General features: G+C 43.4%; 1 protein-coding gene across 1 annotated transcript; it reads right to left on the reverse strand.

Moving 5' to 3' along the window:
* Positions 1-5,004: 5,004 nt before the first annotated feature.
* Positions 5,005-6,120, reverse strand: LOC136610016 (PE-PGRS family protein PE_PGRS33-like). Its single transcript, XM_066589287.1, has one exon. It carries the CDS (start codon positions 6,118-6,120, stop codon positions 5,005-5,007), a length of 1,116 nt encoding a protein of 371 aa, XP_066445384.1.
* Positions 6,121-13,534: the final 7,414 nt, after the last annotated feature.

Below are 13,534 nucleotides of genomic sequence, written 5' to 3' on the forward strand. Positions count from 1 at the left end.
CGGTCACAGGCAGCCCAAATATAGTATTTTCCCCCAATTTTTTGGAAAAAGCCCACTGCCTATATAGCCTGAATATCTCTTTCCCTGCCTCACCAGTACTGGCCCTATACTCTGTACAATGACTGCAGACTGCGGACGCAATGCTCTGCACGGCCGATATAGAAAAAAAAAAATTGTGCAACACTGCTAAAAGCAGCCTCAACAGTACTGCACACGGTGAGATGTGACCCTAAGAAGGACCGTTGGGGTTCTTGAAGCCTAAAATCACTCCTAACGCTCTCCCTATAGCAGCTCTGGCACCAGCAGCACTTTCCCTGATCTCTTTCAGAATGCATCTGTGGCGAGCCGCGGGAGGGGCCGATTTATTTACTCGGGTGACACCTGATCTCGCCAGCCACTCACTGCAAGGCGGGTGGTATAGGGCTTGAACGTCGCAGGGGGAAGTTGTAATGCCTTCCCTGTCTTTCTATTGGCCAGAAAAGCGCGCTAACGTCTCAGAGATGAAAGTGAAAGTAACTCGAACATCGCATGGTACTCGTCTCGAGTAACGAGCATCTCAAACACGCTAATACTCGAACGAGTATCAAGCTTGGACGAGTACGTTGGCTCATCTCTAACAAGGAGTTTTACAAACAAATCCGGGGTACCGCCATGGAGACAAAATGCGCACCTAGTTTTGCTAATCTGTTTATGGGCATTTTTGAGAGAGAGAGGTTTTCTGATTCTAGAATAGTCATGTACAAAAGGTACATTGACGAAATTCTTATTATATGGAATGGTGACTCATACGCTGAAGGATTTAGTCAAGGCCCTCAATACTAATGAATTTAATTTAAAATTCACGTACACTATTGATAGACACTATGTAGTGTTTCTTGATCTAGAGATATCAATCCAAAATGATAAGATCAGTACTAGAACATTTTTCAAACAGGTAGATACGAATAGTTACCTTGATTTTACTAGTTGTCATCTTAAAAGGTGGAAGACGAACATACCTTATAGCCAGATTTTGAACATTAGGCCTTAATCATCAAAAAACGATTTAAGGAAAAAGGATACCCCAAAGAAATAATTGAAGGGGCCTATAATAAAGTGAGTTCCGACACTAAGGGCTCGTTCAGACGTGCGTGTTTTGGTGCGTGCATACGCACGCACAAAAACACACTTGTATTTACAACAATGCATTCCCTATGGTGTGTGCACATGTCCGTACTTTGCAGGTGCGTGCCTGCAAAGATAGGACATGCGTGCTCCATAGGGAATGCACGCATTGTCTTCAATGGAGCCGCGGCTGCTGCCGGCAGCTCCATTGCAAACAATGACCTGCTGGCTCCCTGCATTCCCTTTCAGGGAAGGACTTTACATATAAGCCCTTCCCTGAAAAAGAAAGATTTTAGTGTAAAAAAAAATAAAAATGCAGCCATTCTCTTCAACGAAGCCGCTTCTGCTGCCGGCGGCTCCATTGAAGACAACGGTCTGCTGGCACCACCAAATTGTTTTTCAGGGAAGAGCTTAACATATAGGCTCTTAACTGAAAAGGAAAAATTTTGGTGAAAAAAAAAAAAAATACAGCCATTTACTTCAATGGAGCCGCTGCTGCTGGCGGCGGCTCCATTGAAGACAATGGTCTGTGGCACACCTGAATTGTTTTTCAGTGAAGGTCTTTACATATAAGCCCTTCCCTGGAAATCAATTAAAAGTGATTTAAAGAACAAAAAAAATAGATACTCACCTCCCTTCAGCTGCCGGGGCACAGCCGCATCTACTCCTGCTGTCCCCTGCACTGTGGTGCTGAACTGCCGATCACAGGCAGCTCTCACCGAATGAATGACAGGTGAGAGCTGCCTGTGATTGGCTGAGCACCTCAGCCAATTACATTCAGCTCTTTCAGCAGGCGGGGATTTTAAATCCCCAGCTGCTGATATATCAGCTGTTCAGCAACACAGTGCAGGGGACAGCAGGAGAAGACACGGCTGTGCCCCCGCAGCTGAAGGGTGGGGAGTACCTATTTTTTTTCTTTTTTTTACTATTTTAAAAGGCTTTTCAGGGAAGGGCTTATTAAGCCCTTCCCTGCAAAGCCACTAACAGCTGCCGGGGCTCAGCAGGGACTTCTGCCACTATCCCCGTCTCTGTAGCGCTGCTGAGCTATCAGCAGCTGGGGATTTAAAATCCCCTCCTGCTGGTAGCTCTGATTGGGATTGGCTGAAGCAATTCAGCCAACCACAATCAGAGCTACCAGCAGGCGGGGATTTCAAATCCCCGGCTGCTGATAGCTCAGAACTACAGAGCCTGGAACAGCGCTAGAAGTCGCGGCTGAGCCCCGGCAGCTGAAGGGAGGTGAGAATTGGTTTTTTTTTGCACTATTTTAAATGGCTTTTCAGGGAAGGGCTTATGAAGCCCTTCCCTGAAAAGCCATTGACAGGATGCCGGCAGCAGGATTCTCTACAGCAGCTGTCATGTGTGACAGCTGCGGTTGAGAATTGAAGTATTCCTTTTGCTGCAGATGTAGCAGCAGGGAATTATTTTAACTGGCGGGGGTGAAGGATACATCTGCCGCATGCAGCAGATGTGTTCTTCATGCCCGCGGGGGTCACAGCAGCGGCGGAGAGGTAAGTTTTTTTTTATTCTTTTTTTGTTTTGCACTAAAATGTTTCTTTTTCAGGGAAGGGCTTATATGTAAAGCCCTTCCCTGGAAAAGAATGCAGGGGACCGGCAGAGCATTGTTTTCAATGGAGCCGCCAGCAGCAGCCGCGGCTCCATTGACAACAAGCACGCAGCTGTGTTCACGCGTGCTTTTGCTCGTACCTAGGTGCGGACGTATGTACGCACCTAAGTACGCACCAAAACATGCTCATCTGAACGAGCCCTAAGATAGGGGTTACGAGCAAGAACAAGAACATAAATAAGGGGGAAAGGTTGGGGGTCATACCAAAAACCGCTTTTATTACCAAATACAGAACCCACCATAGTAAAATTAAGGGCATTATTCAAAGACATTGGGGTCTATTAAAAAGTGACCCTTTCCTGTGGGAAAAACTGAATAGCCAACCTTTTTGTATTTTTAGAAAAAATAAAACACTGAAAAATCTGTTGGCACCATCCTGTCCCAAAAGTAAGAAGATAATGAATTTGGAGGAAACGTCTGATCGGAGAGAAAATAAAGGTGTATTCAGATGTGAAATAAAACGGTGTAAGAGCTGTGTACATATTTCCCATGCCATGACAGAAATAGTAGCAAAGGATGGGGAAAAAATTCAAATAAAACAACATTTATCCTGTAAAACCTGTGATTTATCTGTTAGAGTGTCCATGCAAAAAACGTTATGTTGGAAGAACAATTATTAATTTAAGCACTAGGATGTCCAGACACAAGAGGAACATCAAAAAAGGTTTTACAAAACACAGCGTCTCCAGACATTTCAGCACATATCATGATTGCGATCCTTCTGGCTTAACTGTGACCCCACTAGAAAAAATATCTATTAGATCAATTAATAGACTCCGTACCAAAGAGATGTTTTGGATTTTTAAATTAGATACGTTGGTCCCCCATGGGCTTAATGAAGTCCTGGAGAAGTTTTAGGTGTGTTTTTTAATTACATTAATTTTTATTATAGAATTTTTATTATAGACTTTTATGGCAATATGTATTATGGAATTTTTTATGTATCAGCTGTATGGGTGTATGTCTGCATATATTTATATATCTTCTATTTATGTTATTGATTATTATGGATTAGAATTTATATACATGTACCATAATCAGATGTTTTATAGTATATAGAATTTTAGATGCACATTCCTTTCCTATACATATACTCTTAGTTACCATCTGTTTATATGTATATATTTATTTAGTAAGTAATATACTATGATATTCTATGACATTTAGATTGATTTATGCAGAGAACAATTATACTGTATAATGGAGGCATTATTTATAGTGATATTGTATAATGGAGACATCATTTTATTTAGTGATGTCTGGTTTCTCCATATAAACCCAGCCTCTGACGTATGCGTTCCTTACTCCCCCTACGTGCGTTCCACAGATACGTCGCCGTGACATCAGCACGGCTGCGAACCTGTGGTACACCCACTACGCACACCATGTCAGACGTCATTACGTCACACAGAGCGGTCTTGTACCCGGAAGTGCTTCTGGGTGCACGGCACGGCGATGAAGATGCAGCTACATTCTTTGGTGATTTGTGGAGAAAGGAGCACATATGTTTTGAGCGGCGGGATTAGTCTACGGCTAATTGTAAGTCCCGCATTTTATGTTTAAATATGATCTTGATGCATCTCTGTGATATGCTTGAAAAAGTCGCGTTTTAACGCGTTGCATTGTTTTCTTGTATTTTTTTATTAAAGGATCCTAGATTTTGATCTTTATACAATTTGGTTTTGGACCCGTTTTGTGGAGCGCCGAGTCCCATTTTTTCTTTTCTTTGGATTCTCATTCTGTATGTGCTTTTTTTCATTTTTCTTGCCCAGACGTACGACTTTGCATTTCTCCTTGTTAAATACCATTCTGTTAGTCGCTGCCCACTGCTCAAGCTTTTCTAGATCTTTTTGAATACTCTCTCTCTCTCTTCCCTATTGTTAGCTATTCCTCCTATCTTTGTGTCATCAGCAAATTTGATCAGTTTCCCATCAATTCCCTCCTCCAGATCATTTATAAACATGTTGAACAGCACTGGGCCTAGGACAGAGCCTTGTGGTACCCCAATTTATTGTTAGACTGGAGTTTGTCGGTTATGTTTTGTAGACATGGGTTGGTTTGATTACTGAAGTGTTGCCATGTAAATTGTGTTATAAAAGAAAAGTGATTGTAATTAGGTAAGATCAGTAAGAAAACATGCAGCCCAATTTGTCAGAGAAATCAAAACAAGATTACTTCAATATGCAAAGAAATCCCCACAAATATTGAGTTTATAGAGTTAAACATATATACTGTAAATTTACCTTTTTTCCCCTTTTTTAAAGTAAACCATTTGTTTATCCAATGAGACTGCCTAATAATCCTCCTAATATATTTCCTTGCTGTGCACCACCTAGGAGACCTCCAGTCACTTCACCAACGGTGTTTGCTACATCTTTGTTCATATTTCCTTTCCCTCCACTACCTAGGAGACCTCCAGTCACTCCACCAACAGTGTTTGCTACACCTTTTAGTAGATTTCCTCCCCCTCCACTACCTAGGAGAGCTCCAGTCAGTCCACCAACAGTGTTTGCTACACCTTTTAGTAGATTTCCTTCCCCTCCACTACCTAGGAGAGCTCCAGTCACTCCACCAACAGTGTTTGCTACACCTTTTAGTATATTTCCTTCCCCTCCACCACCTAGAAGACCTCCAGTCACTTCACCAACTGTGTTTGCTACACCTTTTAGTATATTTCCTTTCCCTCCACTACCTAGGAGACCTCCAGTCACTCCACCAACAGTGTTTGCTACACCTTTTAGTATATTTCCTTCCCCTCCACCACCTAGGAGAGCTCCAGTCACTCCACCAACAGTGTTTGCTACACCTTTTAGTAGATTTCCTCCCCCTCCACCACCTAGGAGAGCTCCAGTCACTCCACCAACAGTGTTTGCTACACCTTTTAGTAGATTTCCTTCCCCTCCACCACCTAGGATAGCTCCAGTCAGTCCACCAACGGTGTTTGCTACATCTTTGTTCATATTTCCTTTCCCTCCACTACTTAGAAGAGCTCCAGTCACTCCACCAACAGTGTTTGCTACACCTTTTAGTAGATTTCCTTCCCCTCCACTACCTAGGAGAGCTCCAGTCACTCCACCAACAGTGTTTGCTACACCTTTTAGTATATTTCCTTCCCCTCCACCACCTAGGAGAGCTCCAGTCAGTCCACCAACAGTGTTTGCTACATCTTTTAGTATATTTCCTTCCCCTCCACCACCTAGGAGAGCTCCAGTCAGTCCACCAACAGTGTTTGCTACACCTTTTAGTATATTTCCTTCCCCTCCACCACCTAGGAGACCTCCAGTCACTCCACCAACAGTGTTTGCTACACCTTTTAGTATATTTCCTTTCCCTTCACCAACTAGGAGACCTCCAGTCACTCCACTAACAGTGTCTATTACACCTTTTTGCATATTTCCTTGCCCTTCACCACCTAATAAATTTCCTTGCCCTTGGCAACCACATCTAGTTGTTCCCTGATAAGATTGCCTAACAAGTCCTCTTGATCCACCTCTACCTCCAAGTACACCATTAAATAGCCCTCCCAATCCAAGTATTTCTCCAAGTAGCCCTCCCGACCCAAGTATTTCTTCAAGTAGCCCTCCCAATCCAAGTATTCCGCCAAATGGCCCTCCTAACCCAAGTAACCCTCCCGACCCAAGTATTCCTCCAAGTGGCCCTCCCGACCCAAGTATTCCTCCAAGTGGCACTCCCAACCCAAGTATTCCTTCAAGTGGCCTTCCTGATCCAAGTATTCCTCCAAGTAGCCCTACCGACCCTCCTAAAAGCTGACGAGTAATACGTTTATTTCCTTGAATAGCTTCCCCTTTACTAGTTTGTTCAGACTCAAGGTTGTCCTGCAAATAGAAAAAAAAAACAATATTAGTGTTGTAGAAACAACATCCAGTCTCAATTGTTCCTCCTTACTCATCTGTACAAATGCAGACCACATGTTTTCAACCTTGAAATTCTGCAATAGCTTTAACCACATATTTATCTTGGAACATAACATTTACAGTATGGCACAAAGGTATTGATGAGCTCCATTACTGCAGTAGAACAATTAGTCTCTTTCATATTAGACTCCTGTATAGAGTGATGTACGGATTGTAGTTATTCACATTCTAAGAAGTGCAGGCAGATTTTTACTGCCACTGAGCCATGATGGAATACTGAAGATTTCAGATCTGAGGTCTGTGGAATTGAGAATGCAGCCTTGAGCTATACGGCCACTCTCACACGGGTCTTAGTTAAACGTTGCATTTTTAACTCCAGCATTTTGCAGTGTTTTCGTACAAAATTTTAAAATGCTCTCAACAGCATTTTTAATGCACCCCATCATTGGAATCTGCAATGTGTTGTGTTACAAATCACTGAAATGCACAAAAATAGAGCAGACAACATTCAAAAATAGCAGCGTTAGAAACGGCGTGCTCAAACAGTCGTCTTAGGAGCCCCATTGAAATCAATGGAGGTTTAGTACGCTTTAGCTGGCGTTTGAAACGCCCACTAAAACGCTTTAAAAAACGCCTGTGAGGGAGCAGCCTATGGGTACAGTCAAATGTATGGTCTAAAAAGTGATACATGTACCATCAAAAGAAGTATTCAGAATGGGTGGTCATTGGTCATAATGAAATGTGATGTTTTAAAGGGGTTGTCCAGTTGAAAACTACTGATGGCCTATCCTTGGGATAGGCCATCAATAGTAGATTGGTGGAGGTCTGCTGCTGGAGACACCAGCTGTTTAGCTGTTTGTTGGGCCAGTGTGTTCATGCACCAATCTGATTCTTGCAAGAAACAGACAGCCTCATTCCCACTGTAGTGGTCAAGCTTGGTATTACAGGCAAAGTTCTCATTCATTGCAATGGGAACTTGGTCTGCAATACCAAACCTGGCCACTGCAGTTGGAATGGAGCTGTCTGTTTCCTGCAGAAATCAGCTCAATGCATGAACACACCAGCCCAGCGATCAGCTCTGTGGCAGTAGACCCCTGTTGATTTACTATTGGTGGCCTTTCCTGCACATAGGCCATCAACAGCTTACAACTGGACAACCTCTTTAAAGATGACCAATTAAGATAGACTATAAAGTAGTTGCAGGTCAGTCACATAGAAATCTGGTATTTATGGAGGGGAGGTCCTCCTAAAGAGGTGGTCTTCCTAGTGCTGTATCTGCATATCATAATGAAGTACAGACGGCAGCAGAGTGGCTTAGATGTGTAAAAATTTGCCTTTATTCAATCCTTAAAACGATGCACACTGCGACGTTTCGACCACTTAGTGGTCTTTATCAAGCATGCACCAATGTACAACCCACCACCTTAAATACTATAAAATGCATATGCTTACGAACCAATCAGTGAACTTTTCAAAACTCCACCTTTTTACCTGTTAAGGGTTTATTAAACACAGCTGTGATTAAATCGCGAGAGAGGGCGTCCGGTTTCCATAGTGCAGAGTCTGTAAACATCCCCTCAATACTCTGGCACTACACCTCCTACATCATACATGAGCCGCAGCGCAGCACTACAACGTCACCACGTCAAGCACGCAGCGCCAACACACTATCATGTAGCGATGAGTGACGGCCCCGCAGCGCGACGTCATGACGTCACCACGCGCGCCTGGCGTCTCGACGCCACGTGACTCGCGATACCACCGCTGATATCTACACCTGCGCTCATCACTCCTTGTTGCGCATGCGCCAAAATATCTTAGCCTCATATATGGACATATCCTGGCTTCAAATTAATAATATACTCCATACAGTGCAGAAAACCAATGCACATTCGGATCTGATAATCCGATGTAAATGTGATTTCCAACATAACAATTTTAAAAAACCACTAATGTGGATTTTTAATAGTATGTTATTGATCTATCATGATCTGTCAGAAAAATAGACCAGTGTTCAAAAAATATATATGTCAAGGGGACAGTAATCATCCTACAATTAGCCTCCTAAATCTCTCCGTTCAAAAACCAAGAAACTATCGATCTAATAGGAGAACCACCACAACAAATCAGGGACGTGATCTATAACCCTTAAACGGAGTTGGTTGATGGAATGTCGAAACTCCTGAAAATGCTTTGGAACCGGTAGATCCTTCAATTTTGTACGGATCGTGCTCTTGTGTTTCGAGATCCTCTTCTTGATCTCCTGAGTCGTCTCTCCCACATAACACAGTCCGCAAGGACAGGTCAGTAGGTAGACCACAAAACTTGTACTGCACGTATATCTTCCCTTAATGTGGAATACCTGTCCTGTAAGGGGATGTCGAAAAGAATCCCCTTTAATCATATTTCCGCAACAGGCGCATCCCAAACAGGGAAAGTTCCCCCTACCTGAAGGGGCTAACAAACCCTGCCTAGGACCACCATCAGCCTCCACTATAGTACGTACTAAATAGTCTTTGAGATTTCTCCCACGTCTGTAAGCCATCATTGGATTCGCCTCAAATTCTTGAACTCCTCTGAAACCCATTTGAACCACCGGCCAATGTTTCCTAAGGTTCCCTACGAGTCTATGGCTCATACTACTGTACGTTGAGACAAAAGGTATCCTTCTTGTTTCTGCTCTAACTTTTGGTAGCAACAAATCATCTCTTTCCACCCTCTTTAATCTCTCTTTCACCTCATCTAATATCCTTACGGGGTAACCTGTCACAACAAACTTGTGACACATTTGTTCGAGTCTATCCTCTAATACGCTCTCATCAGTAATGCGTTTGACCCTCATCACCAGGCTCCTCATCATTTGCTAGGATGAAAACTCTCAAATCGCAGAATGTTGTTGCAATCTGTGGGTTTTGTATAGATATCTGTGATGAAACTGTTCTGTATTTTTTCCACCCGGACATCCAAAAATTGGATCTCTGTTTCTGAGTGTGCGAGCGTAAATTTCAATTCAGGATGGACTAAATTCAAAAAGCATTGGAACTGCACAAGGTCCTCAACAGTTGCATCCCATATAAAGAATATGTCATCGATAAAGCGCCACCACGCTCTAATTGATGACCAATGGGGTGATGTACATACAAAATCCTCCACAAACACCCTCATGTAGATGTTTGCATATGTAAGGGCTACGTGGGACCCCATAGCGGTGCCCTGTAGCTGCCGGTAATACACCCCACCAAAAACAAAGTAGTTATTGGTGAGAATGCATTCCAGCAACGACACGCAGCCCCCTGCCATCTCAGATAGTTCAAGATAGCGACCAACTGCCTCAAGACCCTTTCTGTGTTCTATCAAGGTGTAGAGAGCCACTACATCAAAAGTGACAAGGATAATTCCATCTGTTGCCCGTACACCCTTCAACCTCTCCAGAAAATGGCTGGTATCTCATATATATGAGTCTGCATCTGTGGCAAACTTATGCAGAATCTTATCAAGATATTTGGAGATGTTAGAGAAAAGCGAGTCGCACCCTGATACTATAGGGCGACCCGGGGGGCATTTCAAGCTTTTGTGTATCTTGGGAAGCGTATAGATTATTGGCGTACTAGGGTGCTCAATGTCTAGAAAATCTAACAATGCTTCATCTATTACGCCTTCAACCAGGGCTTCATTGAACAGTATTCTCAACTCACGCTGAAAAGCGGCCATCGGATTCCTGTCCAATTTTTCATAGATCTGTTCATCAGCCAATTGGCTAAGCAATTCTTGCATATAGTATTCTGTATTTAATACCACCACTGCGCCCCCTTTGTCCGCTGCCCTTATAATTATACTTCTATATTCCGACAGTGATTTAATCGCCTCCCTTTCTCTTCTCGACATGTTACCAGCTTGTTTATTGCCTCTTCTAGAGCTTCTGGTTCGAAGTTTCTTGACATCCTCCTCAACCAAATTTACATACATCTCAATTGAATGGTTTTTGGTGGGTGGTTGGAAATGACTCTTGTTGTGGAGTCCAACACCCCGGAGGGTATAACCCTCCACGATGCTGGACTGCACAACAACTCCAACCTGATCAGTATGTGCTGAAAAGTGTGGAGCCAGGTGATGAGGGTCAAACGCATTACTAATAAGAGCGTATTAGAGGATAGACTCGAACAAATGTGTCACAAGTTTGTTGTGAGAGGTTACCCCGTGAAGATATTAGATGGGACGAAAGAGAGATTAAAGAGGGTGGAAAGAGATGATTTGTTGCTACCAAAAGTTAGAGCAGAAACAAGAAGGATACCTTTTGTCTCAACGTACAGTAGTATGAGCCATAGACTCGCAGGGATCCTTAGGAAACATTGGCTGGTGGTTCAAATGGGTTGCAGAGGAGTTCAAGAATTTGAGGCGAATCCAATGATGGCTTACAGACGTGGGAGAAATCTCAAAGACAATTTAGTATGTACCGTAGTGGAGGCTGATGGTGGTCCTCGGCAGGGTTTGTTGGCCCCTTCACGTAGGGGGAACATCCCCTTACAGGACAGGTATTCCACATTAAGGGAAGATATACGTGCAGTACAAGTTTTGTGGTCTACCTACTGACCTGTCCTTGCGGACTGTGTTATGTGGGAGAGACGACTCAGGAGATCAAGAAGAGGATCTCGAAACACAAGAGCACAATCCGTACAAAATTGAAGGATCTACCGGTTCCAAAGCATTTTCAGGAGTTTCGACATTCCATCAACCAACTCCGTTTAAGGGTTATAGATCACATCCCTGATTCAAATAGAGGAGGGGATAGGGCCCTTATCCTTAAACATAAGGAACTTAAGTGGATTTATACACTAGACACTATGCAGCCTAAAGGGCTCAATGTGGAGTACAGTTATTTACCGCATATTTAGGCCTGGTCTGTCGTTGTTATGTTTTTAAGTGTATATGCTTACCATATTATACCCTTTTCTCTTTTTCTAATGTGGAATTCTTTTATTCCTTTGCAGTTTGGTGGCTGATCCGGTTCCCTATTGCAGAGTTTTACCAATGGTTCATTGACCTTGGATGTGGACACTACATTAACCTTGGCTTGAGTTATCGACACATTTGTCTGGTCCAGTCAGTGTGTGATGTCATGTGATTTGAATGCTTTCACTGCATAATTAAATGATTTATCAGGTTGAAAATGGAGTATGTGTTTCTTGTTGATTTTATAATAACAGGTTACACATTTACTATCTACAATATTGTTTATGAGAAGCAGTTGTTACCATTTGGAGTAGTTGAGATTATCTATGCCATGTGTGATTACATTACATGCACTTATGACATCAAGGCTGTGTAGGATTGGCCAGATTTGTTGTGGTGGTTCTCCTATTAGATCGATAGTTTCTTGGTTTTTGAACGGAGAGATTTAGGAGGCTAATTGTAGGATGATTACTGTCCCCTTGGCATATATATTTTTTGAACACTGGTCTATTTTTCTGACAGATCACGATAGATCAGTAACATACTATTAAATATCCACATTAGCGGTTTTTTAAAAATTGTTATGTTGGAAATCACATTTACATCTGATTATCAGATCCGAATGTGCATTGGTTTTCTGCACTGTATGGAGTACATTATTAATTTGAAGCCAGGATACGTCCATGTATGAGGCTAAGATATTTCGGCGCATGCGCAACAAGGAGTGATGGGCGCAGGCGTAGATGTGAGCAGTGTAGAGATGAGCGAACGTACTCGTCCGAGCTTGATACTCGTTCGAGTATTAGCGTGTTCGAGATGCTCGTTATTCGAAACGAGCACCTTGCGATGTTCGAGTTACTTTCACTTTCATCTCTGAGACGTTAGCGCGCTTTTCTGGCCAATAGAAAGACAGGGAAGGCATTACAACTTCCCCCTGCGACGTTCAAGCCCTATACCACCCCCCTGCAGTGAGTGGCTGGCGAGATCAGGTGTCACCCGAGTATATAAATCAGCCCCTCCCGCTGCTCGCCACAGATGCATTCTGACATTGTTCAGGGAAAGTGCTGTCTTGCTGGAGTTGCTATAGGGAGAGTGTTAGGAGTTATTTTAGGCTTCAAGAACCGCAACGGTCCTTCTTAGGGCCCCATCTGACCGTGTGCAGTAATGTTGAGGCTGCTTTTTGCAGTGTTGCACTTTTTTTTTTGTATATCGGCCGTGCAGAGCATTGCGTCCAGAGCATTGCGTCCTGCAGCAATTTTACATAGTCCAGGGCCAGTAGTGGTGAGGCAGGGACAGAAGACATATACAGTCTATATAGGCAGTGGGCTTTTCCAAAACAATTTGGGAAAAAAAATCTATTTGGGCTGCCTGTGACCGTCCTCAGTGTACTGCGTCTCTGCTGGGGGTAGTTGTCCTAATTCATACGCAGCCAGCTAAGTGTTACAGCAGGCTTGCGCAAAATTCTTTACTGGCTCTGCGTTGCCCGTCACATCACCGCTGTATTCCTGTCCAGAGTGAAACAGTCTGCAGTAATTTTACATGGTCCAGGGCCAGTAGTGGTGAGGCAGGGACAGAAGACATATACAGTCTATAAAGGCAGTGGGCTTTTCCAAAACAATTTGGGAAAAAAAATCTATTTGGGCTGCCTGTGACCGTCGTCAGTGTACTGCGTCTCTGCTGGGGGTAGTTGTCCTAATTCATACGCAGCCAGCTAAGTGTTATAGCAGGCTTGCTCAAAATTCTTTCCTGGCTCTGCGTTGCCCGTCACATCACCGCTGTATTCCTGTCCAGAGTGAAACAGTCTGCAGTAATTTTACATAGTCCAGGGCCAGTAGTGGTGAGGCAGGGACAGAAGACATATACAGTCTATATAGGCAGAGGGCTTTTCCAAAAAAATTTGGGAAAAAAAATCTATTTGGGCTGCCTGTGACCGTCGTCAGTGTACTGCGTCTCTGCTGGGGGTAGTTGTCCTAATTCATAC

Source organism: Eleutherodactylus coqui, chromosome 2 (genome assembly GCF_035609145.1).
Source record: "Eleutherodactylus coqui strain aEleCoq1 chromosome 2, aEleCoq1.hap1, whole genome shotgun sequence".
NCBI lineage: Eukaryota > Metazoa > Chordata > Amphibia > Anura > Eleutherodactylidae > Eleutherodactylus > Eleutherodactylus coqui.

Bases quoted from the DNA above. Each gene is read 5' to 3' on its own strand.
- LOC136610016 (XM_066589287.1), bottom strand. From the start codon at position 6,120: ATGCAAAAAGGTGTAATAGACACTGTTAGTGGAGTGACTGGAGGTCTC.